At 37.8% G+C, this 15,708-nt stretch overlaps 1 protein-coding gene across 1 annotated transcript in view; it reads left to right on the top strand.

The window, feature by feature from the left end:
• Positions 1-15,708, top strand: part of MARCH1 (membrane associated ring-CH-type finger 1) — a 39,342-nt gene that overhangs the window by 9,666 nt on the left and 13,968 nt on the right. Inside the window, exon 2 of the mRNA XM_026065427.1 lies at positions 3,390-3,570. Within this exon, the coding sequence (XP_025921212.1) occupies positions 3,390-3,570 (181 nt within the window). The remainder of the gene's footprint in view (positions 1-3,389; positions 3,571-15,708) is intronic.

The following is a 15,708-nucleotide window of genomic DNA, read 5'->3' as shown; positions in this document are numbered from 1 at the left end:
TCGTATGCAGGGATCTTTAAAACAGTGAGCTGGCAAAATTACAAAATATTTTTCTGCATGCCCAATCCATGATTATAAAGGGATTCGGTCTCATCCAGCGAACTGGTTTCCTTCTCTCCCCTCCTTTTCCAGAGAGTAAAAAGTATTGCACTGTAATAAAGCCCGTTTTTCTGCTGAAGGACTAGAAAGTTGAGAAAAGCTGAGTACATAACTTCTCTGAGTGTGTTTGAACAGCTGAAACTGCAGCTATTAACCATGATCAGTGCTGTTCTACAACTTGTAAATAAATCAGTATTGGTTTAGCAATTTTTTGTTTGTTTGTTTTACAGTGAAGAGTGATTTTTTTTTTCATTCAACTCATTTCAAATGCAGATGAGCAATTTTTCCTGAAAATTTTACTCTCAGGATGAAATCAGTCCTGTAAAATGCCAATCTGATGGCTGAAACTTTTGAACAAATGCGATCATCTAAAAACAGGAGACTGGAACAGAAGTACTTTGCTGTCCATTTAGTTTAGATACAGTTCAGATAAGTCTGTGCTTTCTATTGCTACCTCAGTTCTGTTTGCACAACGCATTTTTCAAAAACATTTTGCACTTTATTTTCTGTAATTCATGTTAATGACTACATACATGATAGGTCAATCCAGCAGAGGGCAAAGATGGACAAAATTCTGGTTCAGTGCTCATGGCTAATCAAGATATTTACAGGTTATCTGGCCCAAATCTTTAAAAGATATTTAAGCCATTCGCCAACAGTCTATTGCAATGGATATTAGGCACTCAAATATCTTTAAAGACTGTGATTGTATGTTTAGGTAGCACCAGTTTCTTCTAAGCTGATTTCTTCTGAATAAACAAATTATAAAGAACTAGGGTGCACCAAAGAGTGTTTGAGCTAATGAAAACCATGCCTATAGTCATTTTGCCTGGATTTTAATTCCATTTCAAGTTTGATTTTATTCTCATTACATACTTCATGGTTAGAAAGCTAGAAGAGACCATTAGATTATTTAGTTGGAGCTTTCATATAATGTAGGTTCTTAATGTCACCCTGTTATTTATACATGGAGCCTGCAACTTCCGTACACCGAAAGCACAAATGGAATGTATAATTCGTATAATTTTTTTTGTAAAAGTATTTCTACTGGAGAATACTTTTATTCCTTTCAAATTTGCAATGTCACTTCATTTGAAGATCCCAGTGGACTCTTAGGCTTGTATTTTAGCTCTTAAAATAATGTAAAACAATTCTGACAGTAGTAGAAAAAAGACTCTTGGGTACCTAGCTTACTTGTCTAATTTCTAAATAGCTTAAATGCTAAAGCCTGTAAAATAAATTATATATAGCTTGGATTAAAATGAACAAAGACTACTAGTTTTCCTTTGGGGAACAACTTTAATTTAAAAAGAAAATGATGTTGTTTTTTATGTAACTCTCGTCTGGGAATGCATTTGTTGGAAAAAGAGCTGTTTATTCAGTGTTTTGAAAATGTAGTTCTACTTAAGGTCAGTAAGAAGTCAGCACACAGAAACTTTCCATATAAGAACTTAGCCACTGATGCATTTAGCTTGGCTGGGTTAGTGAAAGAAAGAATGTAAATGGAGTTCTTGTAAAATACGAATTTGTCACAAAAAATGTTTTTGTGCAAGATACAAGTTGTGGGGATTTCCTCCTCCCTCCCTTCCTCCCCCCTCCCCTGCCATGGGGTAGAAGAGGCTGTTTAGTCCACAGGCATCACTGAAGATGCTGAAAACTTGGCTGTCATGCCGGAGGTTTCCTGAGCTTCCTGAGCCTTTTGGTGACTTTTTTGTCTCTGGCTGTGTGTCTGGCAAAGCAGCTTTGCTCTGCTTTCCCAATATTGTAGTTTCATTTTCTCATGGCTCTAGGCTGTACCATGGGAGAATAGTAAAGCTGCTGGGTTTGGTCCATATTTTTCATTCAGGCTTTCAAATTTCCTGCTTCTCCTCCTCCTGCTCGTAGACTAGGCAGCGTCTGTGCTGTGCTGTAGCCAACCGTATACCGGGTGTCTCTGCCAGGCTGCCCTGTACCTTGTGCCGTGCTCCCCTGCTACGAAGAATGTCACAAGTCTTCCCTAACGGGGCTGGTAGCAGGACCTACCTCATGGCAGGGCCATCCCTGGCCCTTTTCCTACCCCCAGAGCTGTGTGGCCGCAGTTGTCTGCGTAAAGGGAGAGTTATTCCTTCGACTTGTGCAGGCTCTTCTGCAGGCACCTAACCGAGCATGCCTTTCGTACGGGCTGACTTTCTAAACTGAAGTTTCATTTGCGTGACACAAGGATCGGCCGTTGTTATTACTTCTCTATTTTGAAGTGACACATCTCAGGCTTCAGCTTAGTTTCCCCCTTACTTGCCAATTGGACTCTTAGAAGGTGAATTAAGAGCTGGGTTTTTGTTGTGTTTTTTTCTAGGGTGGCGGTGGGAGGGGGGTTACTCTTCATTGAGGTGAACCTTCCTTCACTTCAGCTGTTTGGATAAACAATCTGCTTGCCATAGGACTTTCTTTGCTGTTATAGGCTCCTGCCAATAAAGCTGTCATTGGTTTTGACGACTGCTTTCCTGATGTGCTCAGGAGTTTGTTTGGAGCTGAGCAAGATCACCAAGACATTTGGACACAGGTCACAGGAAAAGCGATCACCTTGTGATATTAGGACACTGATGATTTTAAGCAAAACTGCAAAACCGCAGTGTGAAAAGCTCTGTATCCCATTACGAGGCAACAACCGCTCTGGGACCAACCTCTATTTTAGGGTCTACTTACAGCTGTAGTTTTTGTCTTCCCAGATAATGCAGCTATCTGCTTCAAGGGACAGTGAAGACTGAAAAAGAGGAAGGACCATGACTTTTTAACTCCTGCCTCCCAAGAAGTGTGTGCATGTGTGTGTACGCTATGCTAAACACGTTATTCTAGAATACTCAAATCTTTAACCATATAACTCCAAAGAGGTATCTTAGGAGGGTTTTGTACTTTTCATACTGGATATTTTCAGTTTGGGATTACATTCTGCTAACTTTGAGTATTTTAGCGAAATTACTTACAGACCAATAACTATTCAACCCTAGCTATATAGAAGATCACAGATTTGTGTCTTAAAGGTTTTGCCTTGCATAAAAGGGAAAACCAGTATTATTTCTATCGATTCACCTTCAGCCTGCATAGCAAATTCAAAGAGAAATAACAAACTGAAGAGAAATTAGGAAGCGGCAGAAAGGAACAAGCAATTATGTTCCTGCTCCTTAATCTAAAAGGTTGTATGCTTTGACTCTTATGAATATCAAATCTGAAAATGAAGCAGTGTAAATAAACCAGAGCCTTTGCATTGCTCCTTGGCAAGTTCCCTTACTAGCTATTGCTGTCCTTCCTGTCAGGATCTGTCACTGTGAGGGAGATGATGAAAGTCCCCTCATCACACCGTGTCGCTGCACAGGGACCCTACGCTTTGTTCACCAGGCCTGCCTGCACCAGTGGATTAAGAGCTCCGACACACGCTGTTGTGAACTCTGCAAGTACGACTTTATAATGGAGACCAAACTCAAACCTCTTCGGAAGGTATGGTACTGTTGAATTTAATTATACTGAAGTGTCAAATGGATAGAATGGCTGCACAAACCACTAGCATTTTTAAAGAAACATTTACATATCCAAAATGGCTTTTTATTTTCTATTGCTAAATCAGTCCCAATGATTTTATTTCTACATTTCAAGTTAATTGATTTACAGCAGCAGAGGATTTGGACCAAAGACTCTTCCTCTTTCAGCACACATGCAATATAATTGCAGAAATAACAGTTTTTCATATTTAGAACTTTTATCTTCTCCTTTTTGCTAGTGTCTGATTCACTTATTTTTAAGCCAGAAGGAGATCTTACTTATTACATTTTGCTCCTGGATAAGACAGGCCAGTGCACATAGCAGTTCTTACACTGAGCCCAGGTTGAGACTGATGCTTATACCAATGTGGAGATGGCAACTCTGAAGTAACACAATCAGTTTAGCTGCATCTGTTCTAACTGTGACACTTATGGGCAAATTAATCATTCGTATATTAAGGTAAGTTAATGGAATCTAAACTGCAGGGTGACCTAGCATCCTGAAAGTCAAATATATGTTATCTGTGCTCAACTATTTTCCAGAATAARTCAATTTAATGGTACATGGCTTGTCAGTATAGGGAAGATGAAGACTTTGTTAAATGTGGGTTTTGTTTTCTTCAGAGTGAATAATTTCTTCTGTAATTTTTCTCTAAAAAAATCCTCATCCTGTTCAGATTTTTTTGCATCTTTTAAGTTTGAACCAATCTAGAACATGGCAAGTTTTGATTTAAAATAAATTTCAATATGAGATCTCTTGAAAAGCACGTAGAAACTATCAACTTATAACTAGTATATTTATTTCCTATGCACATGCATTATGTAGTGTTTTGATAGCAAAAGGCATTTTGTTTTTGTCAGCCTTGCACAGGTAGCAGCTCAGAGAAAGGAGAGCAAATGGCACTCCTCATTTCTTATCCAGAGAAATTGTTTAGTAAGTCTCTGGTGATAAACTGCTGTTGAAGAGAATTGGGATTGATTTGACATGCAAAGCCTATGACGGGAAAGGACACAGTCTCGGGTCCCAGGTAGATCTTGTCAGACTGGCAATTGAAATAGATGTAAATAAAAAACTGATGACTAAAAACTTAGTTATATTGACTCTGTTTTTAATAATTGCAGATAAATTTTAACTAATGTGCCCGGAAGGAGATAATTGTATAAAACCTCCTGCCTGTAGCATATCTTTTAATTTTTTCTGTATACACGTTTTCGTTTTCAACACAAATTGTCTTAACCTTCCACCTAACAAATACACAAATTTTCCCCAAGAGAATACACAGATATCAGTATTTGAACAGAAGCCTTATCCTGACTGTGTTAGATTATAGATTGTCTTTAAAAACATAGAAATAAAAATTTATAGCATACAGGGGAAAAGGAATGAAAAATGTACATAACTCTTCATAGCAGCAGTAGTTACTTTTAATTGTGCCCCCCCCCTTTTTTTGAAAGAAATGAATGCAATACTGGCTGACTTAAGAGTTGCAATGTAATTCTTGCAAGCTGTTCATTTCTTCATTGAATGATTAATACCTTATTAATCCGTTTAGCCACATCTTGTATCATTGGTTCTCAGGTACAATTCTGATTTCAGACACACCAAGGATGAGCCTTTTCTTTCAGAAAGGGTATTTTAGTTTCTGCTCAAAGTTTTAGATTCTGCTCAAAGTAGTACTCAACAGTACTCTCTGAGAGTACTCTCAACTCTCTGACAGTAAAATGCTGGCTACATTCTCCCCTTCAAATGCCTTGCTAACTAATATTTGTCTGTATAAAATGGGCCCAGCATCTAATTACAGATCCTGTCTTATAATTTGCACCCATTTCAGAAACCAAAATCTGGAAACGTTTTTTCAAATAATTTTAAGACACTCTTGAAATCAGATATCTTATTTGTGTTTATCGTTTTCAACTATGACATCCTTCATGTGTAATGTTAAACTAAATGTATCATTCCTACTATGTGTATGCAGTATCATCTTCTTTTATCACAAATTTATGGAAGACTATACCGTTAGGAGAAGGTGTTTTGTTAACGAAGCGTTTTGAGAGCTGTTACAAAGACAAGGTAAGGGAGGAAAGAGTGATCATAAAGAGATGTAAGTACAGCTGTCTGGTGACTTTCCAACTAAACAGCTTTATGAAAAGCATTAAAAGTGCTGGTTTGTTAAAACCTACATATTTTGCAAAAACGGAAAGTTCCAATGGAATGCTATCCGTTTGCTTACTGGTTCTTTATGCAAGTTTTTACAGAGCCTGGAAGCCTGAAATCTCAGCTCTGGGGCATTCCCTAAGAGTTTAGGCTTTCTGAAGACTGCATAAAGAGTGGTTACCAGAGACCAAAGTGCTGCAGGCCTGGGCAGCTCACAAAGCTGAAGCTCTCCACAACCCTTTCCCCTTGTTGCAGGATCTGCAAATCATTACAGTCACTCACAGGATTTCCAGACTTTCTTGAGGGCCTTAGATTTGGTAAGGCTTGGCTATGTGCTAGACCCTGAGAGTCTTGACTGTCCAGCACTAAATCCAGCTCTGCATTAGTGAGTTAAAAATTCCTAAATCTCCTAAGCAGGGAAGATGAGGAATTCTCTGGTGTTAGTGACAGGAACATTATGGGCGGCGGCAGCTAGCGTCTAAAACTGATGCAGTTCTTGTCAGCTTTTCATTTGCCTTATACTAAGTGGAAACGGAAAAAATGCACTAATTTCAGTCATAAACTTTTGGCAATCCTGAAAAAATGATTTAATTTCAGTGTTTCCTAAACAAAAGACCACAGATTTATTTCCAACAGAAGCCTACAAACTTAGTTCCATAAGGACCTGTGTTTTTTAATATAACCAGGAACTAATTTCCCCTACAATGAAAATTTTTGGCAAGCTCCAACAAAAGATGCTGTTTCCATGATCGTCAGACCTGGATTTGAAGTGGGATTCTGCAAGTGAAAGGGTCCCATCTCTTGGCCAGCTTTGATTTTTACTCCCTGCCGTATTTATGATGTGAGATTGTAGAGTCTGGTTCTTGCCAATACAGCGCGTTGTTATAATCCATTTCATCATAACACCTTTGTAGCAGTCTAACTGCTGGTCTCCTTAAGGGGAAAATTACAGACCACAGAGCTTAATTGCAGGTATCTATACTCTTGTTTTTCCGGTATCACAAAAGCAGGATTTAACTATAAAACAACACTGTTTTAAATCGACTGGTGAATTATCTTGATGCATGCTTCAGTCTTTCATGCACCCTCAATATTTCCTAACCCCTTCTATCAGAGTCTAAAGTTGTATAACAAAATCGTGCTTGGATTTTGTGCCCTACAGCTGTTAGCACCATAACTGACAATGGGCAGCATACCTCTATTAAAAGTAATAGCCTCATGTCAGTATGCACCAGTTACTTAATTTCAGAATCCCTGAAAGCACCGACATCCAATAAACCTTAATCATTTCAGTGAATCTTTGCACGAAATAATCTTTTTAAGTGATGATCAACAGGCACTGCAAGTGTTTTGTATATTTGAACAGGTTTAATTACTTGGCTAAATTTGAATTTAGTGATTAAATATTAAGCTCTTCAGTTTGAAATACTGGATGTATTGTCTAATGTGTCTATTTTATTTCTCCTGGTCTCCATTATGTCTATTTATGCTTATAAAAGAAAATGGTTATATTCGTAGCTTTACCTTTCAGCATTTGCAATGCATAATGCAGAATTTCTTGTTTAGAGAGTGACTTTATTTAGCAGGCAGGGAATTAGAAGGTGACAATAAGCTTGTGCCAGTTTCCTGTTCAGCTCTAGCAGGTAAAAACTGCACCCTGAGCAAAGCAGTTCTTCTTTCAAAAGAATGGAATCCTGATAAAGCGGCACCTGCATTTCATATCTCTTGAATCTAGTATTTGACAAGGAACTGAATCAAAATATTGTGAGTATAAAATGGATGAACATGTCAAATTAAAAGGTGCTTAAAAGGAGGAGATACCTTCAAATGGAGATTTCTCCACAGTGTCTCACTATACTTCAAATACTTTTCATATTTAAATTTTGCTGTCTGTTTAAGACTTCTGGTATCTCATGAGATATTTTGCCTTGATATATTATCCCAACAGATTATTCTGTGTTGTCAGATATGTCTGTTTTCTCTCCTGATTTTGTTTTACCTTTGAAATTGTTTCTAATTGATGTTTTATTTATGAGGCATAAGCAATATTGCACATTGTTACCATGTAGTTACTCTTCATCATTAAGAATGAACAAATCATTTTTTTATTTAGGGAAGCATTATGTACCAATTCAGGAGGCTTTTTTTGGGGGGGGGGAGGGGGTTGAAAGGTATCTGTTTCTGTTATATTAAACAGAAGGAAACTCAGTCTATAAATACTGATAATCAAAGAAACCTGATCTTGTTTATTGTGAATGTGTACTTATATCTTCTAAGTGTTTATTACTCTTGTGTTCTGTATTTGTTTATATACTGATAAATAACACATCAAAATCTGATATAGGGTTCATCTCTTTGCGCTAGTGCATTTTACACCCTTGAACTCTTTGGGACTTCTTAGATACCCGTCTGCTGTCATTAGAGGAGGAGGAAGGAATACTCTCTCTCAACTTGGTATCATTTATTTTATAAATAACTAGCTTGTAATAAGTGAGATAAAGTGTCCATGCCAGCTCTAACTCCAATACAGGATTTGCAATATAAAGTCCATGTTGGAGATAGTATGGTTCCCTACTGCCCAGAGTAGGGTATTTAAGTCCTGGAGAGAAGTTATAGAACAGACTAACTCAAATGTCACGCTCTCCAAAGGAAGCTAAACCCTGTTTAATCCTTTCAGTGCCTGATGTGGCTGGATTAGTTTGTTTAGGGGAGATTTCAACTGTTTGGTATGACATTGATTTACATATTGAATTGAAAGCAAATATTTTAATATAATAGGTTAAAGATATTCTGTTGCAACAAGACCATCAGATCAGGAGAAGGGGTTGTGTTTAAGAATTAGGGTTTGAGCCCCAGGCAACTTTTGGAAGAGGGTAAAGCCCAGCTCTAAGGCACCCTTTATCTCGAGAAATCAATAATCCCACAAGCTCCTAAAAAATGTTGGGGGGAAAATTAATCACCTATGGAAACAGAAAAAAAAAAAACAAAAACCAAACCAAACCAAAACACCCCGCCCAGAATGCTACTTGGAGAGCTGATAGCCAAAAGAGAAGTCTAAAGCGAGTATTTTAAGTCCCATTTCTCTCCCAGATTTAAGGCTTCACTGTGTACTGCAGGGACGTATCTGCTTCTGCTCCCTCTATTTGAGTTAGAGCTGCATAGGTTGCCTTTTTTACAATACAGCTGTCACTTGCACTACTCTTAATCCAGCTGTTAGAGCTCTTAGCTAGTGTGTGAGAGACCCAGATTCAGCTCCCTTTTCTAAGTGGTCAGTGAAATCCTATGCAAAGAGTAAATCTTGAAGAAATATGACTGCCTGGAGGAATTAGTTCAGGACTGGATCTTTGTGGATAAATCTTCATTATTTGATAAAATTTGTTACTATACATGATAGATTCAGTGAGGGCAAAAGATGTTAAGGGTGTTGATTTATTTTTGTTTAAATGCCAGCTGCACTTGGATAATTTGTATTACACTCCTATTTAAGTATATAGTGTTGACTGCTGAAAGTGATATTCCCTGCAGAGACATCTTTGTGAAATCCTGCTATGAAATCAAAAGTAGTCTCCATTAGAAACCACTCCTCCCAACAGGGTAGGCTGTCAGAGCCAGAAGTGACCTGCAGAATCTCCTAGGGGGAAAAAAAAAAACCTTTGAGCTGTCATTACTGTATTGCTTGCTGTTTACTTCATATTGCCCTGTGCTGTGAAGTATGAACCACCTGGCTTTTTCATCCCTTTTAAAATAAGACTCATGATAAGAAGTGATAGCTAATATTGCATAGGTCAGGTAACATTGACTTGCTGTGGGATTAGTTCTCTTAACCCAATTTGGTGACTACCTTTCAGTCCTTAACACACAGAAAACCCTACGTTTCCTTTTGATTGCTGGTGCATCTACACAGCGTTGTCAAGGCAACCTGCTCCAGTGTTTCTTTCTTAGAGCAAACTGCATCTCAAAACATTGCTAGCCTCAAATCATTTCTTCTAAGATGGGAGGTCAGATACTTCACCAGTATGCACAAAGGCACAAAGCTATTACTTTCTTATTGGCTATTCTGTCTTTATGGTGAATAACTTTGTGCTCAAGGGAGAATGTGTATATTAAAGCTTTTAAAGTTAAAATAATTCTATAGCATTTATATCCTATTGTGATGCCTCAAGGATGCAAGGGACTACTTTGTTCAGACAGTTGTATTTCTAATGTTTGAGAGATAGTAATAGAGCATTACTGTTAATTTATATGTAAATAGATCATGCTGCAGTTTGCAGAGTAAGGCTGTCTTGCATTTTGTGCCATAACCAGAATAATAGATTACACATTTTTCATAATGGTAGAATTTGGGTTAGCTTTCTGTCTCCGTATTGCTTTCTCTTCCATTCAGCACAGCTTTTTCTCACAAAGCTGTTCCAATTTAGATGGATTTCTGACTAGAGATGCTGACCTCTTGTGTCTCATACCTTGAAACAGTCATAAGATACCCTTGGGCTTGCAAAAAGACATCTTACTATGACATTTTGCTGAGACCTCAACATATGCAGCATCCTTCCTGGAGGGGGAACAGGATGCTTTTGTTGTTGTTTGTCATCTTTGAACTTTTTTTTTTTAAAGAAACAAAACAATCTTGTTAGAGAAAATGAAATGGAAACTGTTTCCTCTTCTAATTAGCTGCTAGTAACCAAATTTTCTACTTCTGCTGGGCAGTAACATTTACAAAGATAAAGGGAATTCAGGAGATTGTCCAGCTTAAGATATTAGTGATRTTGTCCACTATTGTGCAGAAACAGGAACATGAGCTCTGTCAGGTACAAATCCTTTTGGGCTTCCTGAAATCGTCGGAGAGCACCTGCAGCACTTGGGCATTCGCAGTGGAAACCAATGCAGTTCACAGGTCGCTGAAATGAACAGTTTTGTTCCGAGCTGTTTTACAGATGCAACTTGCATTTTCAGCAAAAATTGCATGTCCATTTTACTTAGAGGACAGTTTACTACCCCATCGTGCAGCTCATCAGCCTCTTGGTATTTTTTTAACTAAATGAGTTTTCATTTTCGTGTTTTTTTTTTTTTTTATTTCGGTCATTTCAATGTTCCATTTTATAGCTCGGCCTCACAAACAGTTGTAACTGAGCAGCTGGTCAGCTGAACCTTTGAAATTAATGAACAGAATCCCTCGATACTGACTTTACCACTAAAGAAAATGCAAATGGAATGACATCCTGACACAAAATGTATACTTCTTAAATTTTACATCACTAGCTATGAGAATCAACCTAAACATTGACCTAAACCATTCATTACTGTTCATGGACTTTTGTAAAAATGCCATTTTTTACTGTTTAATTTTGAAGCTAAGGATTTTACCGATTCTAATAGGAGTGGGCTGCTGTTCATGATCTGATTGACTAATCGGTAATGCATCTATTAACCTCTCACATAACTAATACATACAATTTTACAGTGTTTATTTACATCAAATTTATTTTATGCGAGGACTACTGATTTGCGTATGATATGAACTGAGTTTTAGTTCACAAGCTGATGCTTGCTTATTGGTGGGATGCATGCAAAAAATGGCTTCTCTTGGAGCATGGCAATGGTACATATGGTACTTGATCTAAATTATGATCAAAGGGGATAATTGTCATAATTTATTCCCTATATTTTATGATTTTTAGTGTTGATTTAATTTTCTTCCTGCAGCATTTTATTCAAATCACTTTGAAAAAAGAGCCTTTTTCTCCAAGAATTTAAAATCTTACTTTATTCATCTGCTGCAATTTGTATGTGACAGAAGTGGAATGTGTGGCATTTGGTGGCGGTCTTTCAGAATGAACAGCCTCCCTCAGCTCTTCACCAGAGCACTAGGCTGTAGTTTTGTGTTAATTAATGTAGCTTTTCCTCAGCACAAATTTTCTATATTGCATTTTTATTTAATTGGATCAAAAGAGTCTCTCTTCTGGGAAAACTAAAAGACAGAGACAGTAACGGTAGCTATTCATTGGGAAATCAGCAGTAGTCTTGCTAAAGTCACATTTATTGATAATGAAGCACATCAGCTCCTTTTTTTTGGGAGTGTGGTAGATCAGACGTGTGTGCGGTGCATATGTAGTTGCAAAGGGATGTCTAGATGTGGTTAAACTAAAATATATCTAAAAATACCCAGTATTGGTATACAAGGACATTTAAACCAAGTCTTTGTAACAATTCAGACTGATTTGGTTAAGGGAAGCTCAGAAGTTGAGTTATATCTTCCAGACAGTGCAGGTCAGTTTCTCTTAAAACTTTAGGAAGAAAATAATGACCATATAAAAAGTTACTGTTCAAGATCACTTGTACTATTAATTTAATGGGTATAGAGGGGAAAAAAAAGAACCAGTAGATCATTTTTGAGATATATATATATGTGTGTGTGTGTGTGTGTGTGTGTGTGTGAAGGATATAAAATGAGCTGAAAAGACAGGCAAGATGTTCTAGAAGCTCATCCAACACTACGAAATGGCTACTCTTCATTCAGTGACATTTGAATATGGTTGCCTTCCATTTCACATGCAGCTGTACTCCTTTTCTCACAAGATTCGCTACCATGTCAACTGCCCTTTGTACCCTTCCTTCCTCTGCATACTGCTGTAGTTCTCTCCATTGCTGTTACGACGTGATGATGAAGGCCCTTGAAGTGTAGAGATGGTAATACAAGTTTCTTTAGGCCAGATTACGTGGTAAGTTTGACAGATAAATGTCTTTAGGTTTTTATTCTGTAAGGTACAAATGAGAACTCTGAGGAATTTTACATATTGGAAAGAGTGAATTTCTAATGTATCGAACAGTAGAAATGGGAGAAGCAAGCAATGTGAGAACAAAAAACAACAAAGCACCTTTAGGACATGGCAGTAATGAGAGCTTTCATGCTTGCACTCATCTAAGAGAAGGCAAATTTAGGTGAAAATGTTTTTTAGGTGTAAAGTGAATTAACTAATTTTGTATGGCAACTTCTGAAGAGGACTTTGTACATCCTTTATAACTACAGCAAAATAAACAGAAAGTGTATTTGTTGATTTATCTTTCCAAGTGTTACCAGTTTTGTTTCATCAGCTCTAATTTTGAAATGCCTGCTTCTCAGCAGGCCAGACAATTAGATATTTAGGGAATTAAGCAGTGTAATGAATGCAGAAGAGAAGGTGATTCAGGTAAAGACTCTCTAACAAAGCTGTGGTCATCTATTATAGCTATATCTTAGGTGCCTAAGGGAACATAATGAAGATGCAGTTCTTTAGAGAAATTTCACTCTTCATTAGACAAGACAGAAGAAAGTAGAGGCATACAATACGGTGTAATGGGATGGTGACCTCCATCATATCGCTATCCACTGCTCTCATTTCTCCTTTTCCTGTTTCTCCCCATGCTAGCCCAACTTTCTGTCCACATCCATAACACCATTTAAGACCAAAATACACTCAGATGTGCAAAGGGAGCGCTTGCTACTTGTGAATCAAAGACAGAGACTGGCACAGACCGTTGAGAGATGATATGTTGTAACTGCTGTAGCAGATACTGTTGAGAGATGGTATTTTATGATTGCCGTGGTGGAGGAAGGACTTGTGGCTGCTTTGACCCAGGCACAATCTATCTCAAATCCAGCACTGAACATCTGTCACAGCTGCTCTTGTATTGCCCATAGAGGGCAAACCACAAAATGCAGCAATCCCACCTGCTTTGGTGGGAAAATGAAATCTCAGCATAACTGTTCTTGCAGCAAAATTATGATCTGCACTTTGTGGCATTGCAATTAGGTTGATTTTTTTTTTTTTGGTCCAAGTTTATGTTCTTAGAGACCTGGACTATTATTTTAAGGCATTTTCTACTGAGTGTCTTTGGAGGAAAATGTCATACCTTCAATTGGGTATGCTGCTATTTTGGAGGCACAGAGTAGACAGAGGAGGAAGGAAACTTGACTAGCTGCGAAGAGAAGAAAAGTGACATACAGAACAGAGGTATTCAGTATAGCGAATGACTGTAGAAACACTGTCAAGAGAGCAGGTAACTGCAGCAGCTGAGTCTGTGGTTGACTAACTGTGATTCAAGTTTGTGGAGAGGCAGATTCTACCCCCTTTGTCCTTGCTTCTTGATGAGTTTCCCACAAACGGCATGTTTTCTGATTTTTGAGTATCCCTGGGCACCCAAAGTGAATCTCCTCTAGATGCATGTCTTGTCTTTCTGTTTTTAGTCCCAGACATTCCCCACAGTTTCTCCAGACATTTCATTAAGGTAATAGTTCACTCCTGATCAGTGGTTTAATGTTTCATTTGCAGTTCTTGCAGTTTTTATCAGGATTATCTTTTTAGATAAGGATATCATAGTAGCTGAAACCTACCATGCTAGGAGCTAATGATCCTTTTTCTGAAAAGCTTACACAAAAGACAAAAAAAAAAAAAGGTATTTACAAAAGAGAGGATTGTGATAGTGCCAAAGACTGATCATGTAGACCTCTATTGAACAGAAAATTGATTAATGTGGTAGGGGCATTTAGAGAGGATTCCTGGAAAGTAAAAGCTTTGTAGAGTACTTTTGCGTTCTATATTTTGTGGTAAAATAATTTCTAGCAGATGGGAGCTATGAAGAAGCTTCCAATATGGAGAGATTAGGCTATAATTACTTGCCATGGGGGTTCTTGTACTTTTCTCTGAAGCATCTGTCGTTGGCCTCTGTCCGAGACATAACATTGGATGGCAGGGACATGAGGTCTGGCAATTCCTGTGTTTCTGAAGTGTAGCATTATTGCATTTAGATCTGTGTTGGAATTAGGATGCAGGTACTGAAGTTCTTGTAGTTGGTAAATGACACATATTCTCAATAGTACTTCCAGACTGCAAAAACAGCTACTTCATTTTAGAAATTATGTGCTCAGATTGCTTAATACCCTCATTTTGCACTTTTTAAGGGTTTCCTAATTGATGACATACACAGTTTAAAATTCCATAAGTTTTTGAAGAGTACATATTGATTGTATCACTCAAGTCCAGCTCTTTTAACTGTCATTTCAAAAAGAAATATAGAGGTGTGTTTATTTTTATAAAAATGAATTATTCTCTTCAGATTATAATTTTGAGGTGTTTACCAAAAAGAAATGTTTCATTATGTAGTTGTTGTAATACTCTAGGCATGCATATCACATGCATACAAGTGCATTAAGTGTGTTTATTTTTAGAATTGTACCCACATAATTTATGGTTCAGTTTTAAACTTCTTAAGTGGGTGTTTTGAATACACCACAGAGATCAATTTGAATTCCAACAAGGTTTGTTTTGTGTCATATAAGGAGATTTAATCTAAAGAGAAATTTCATTTAAACTTCACTCAGGTCTGCTAGAGAAGGATTTGTACCAGTTGATCTAATCAGCTGGTTGGATTGAGGTAAGGTTGTGATATGGCTGCAGTGATACACCGTACAACATGTTTGTTTGTTTCTCATTTTATTTTTGTGTTCAGTGGCTAACACGACAGGGGTCTAATTCTGGTCTTCCAGTCTTGATGCTTACAAGAGTTTCCTCTGGGATGTATCTTTTGACAAAAGACAATCACAGATGTATTTTCTGTGGTTTATCGAACCAGCTCAGTTCTTCCTGCTGCTCTGGATGTTCATGGGGAAAAGAGCAAGGAGGAGATGTTGCCGTGGCCCAGTCCTCTCTCCCTTTAGCCAGGGGGACTGGCGCGTTCTGGGCAATTGAAAGAGGGGCACTTCTCCTCGCAGAACAGGATGCAGTGAGACATGCTTTGTCCTCCTTTAAGATGCAGTTCCTCTGGTATAGACTGTAACCAAATATTGTTTAGATGGCACAGTGTGGCCCAAAATGCTTTTACTTAAATTACAAGGATTGAAGTCTCTTCTCTGATCAACACTTCAAATCTACATATGACTATTTTGCTCTCTGGACATGTATGTCTTTT

Source organism: Apteryx rowi, unplaced genomic scaffold (genome assembly GCF_003343035.1).
Source record: "Apteryx rowi isolate R43461 unplaced genomic scaffold, aptRow1 scaffold_227, whole genome shotgun sequence".
Taxonomy (NCBI): domain Eukaryota; kingdom Metazoa; phylum Chordata; class Aves; order Apterygiformes; family Apterygidae; genus Apteryx; species Apteryx rowi.
The sequence above is the reverse complement of the archived record's forward strand: the minus strand, read 5'-3'. Positions and strand labels throughout refer to the sequence as shown.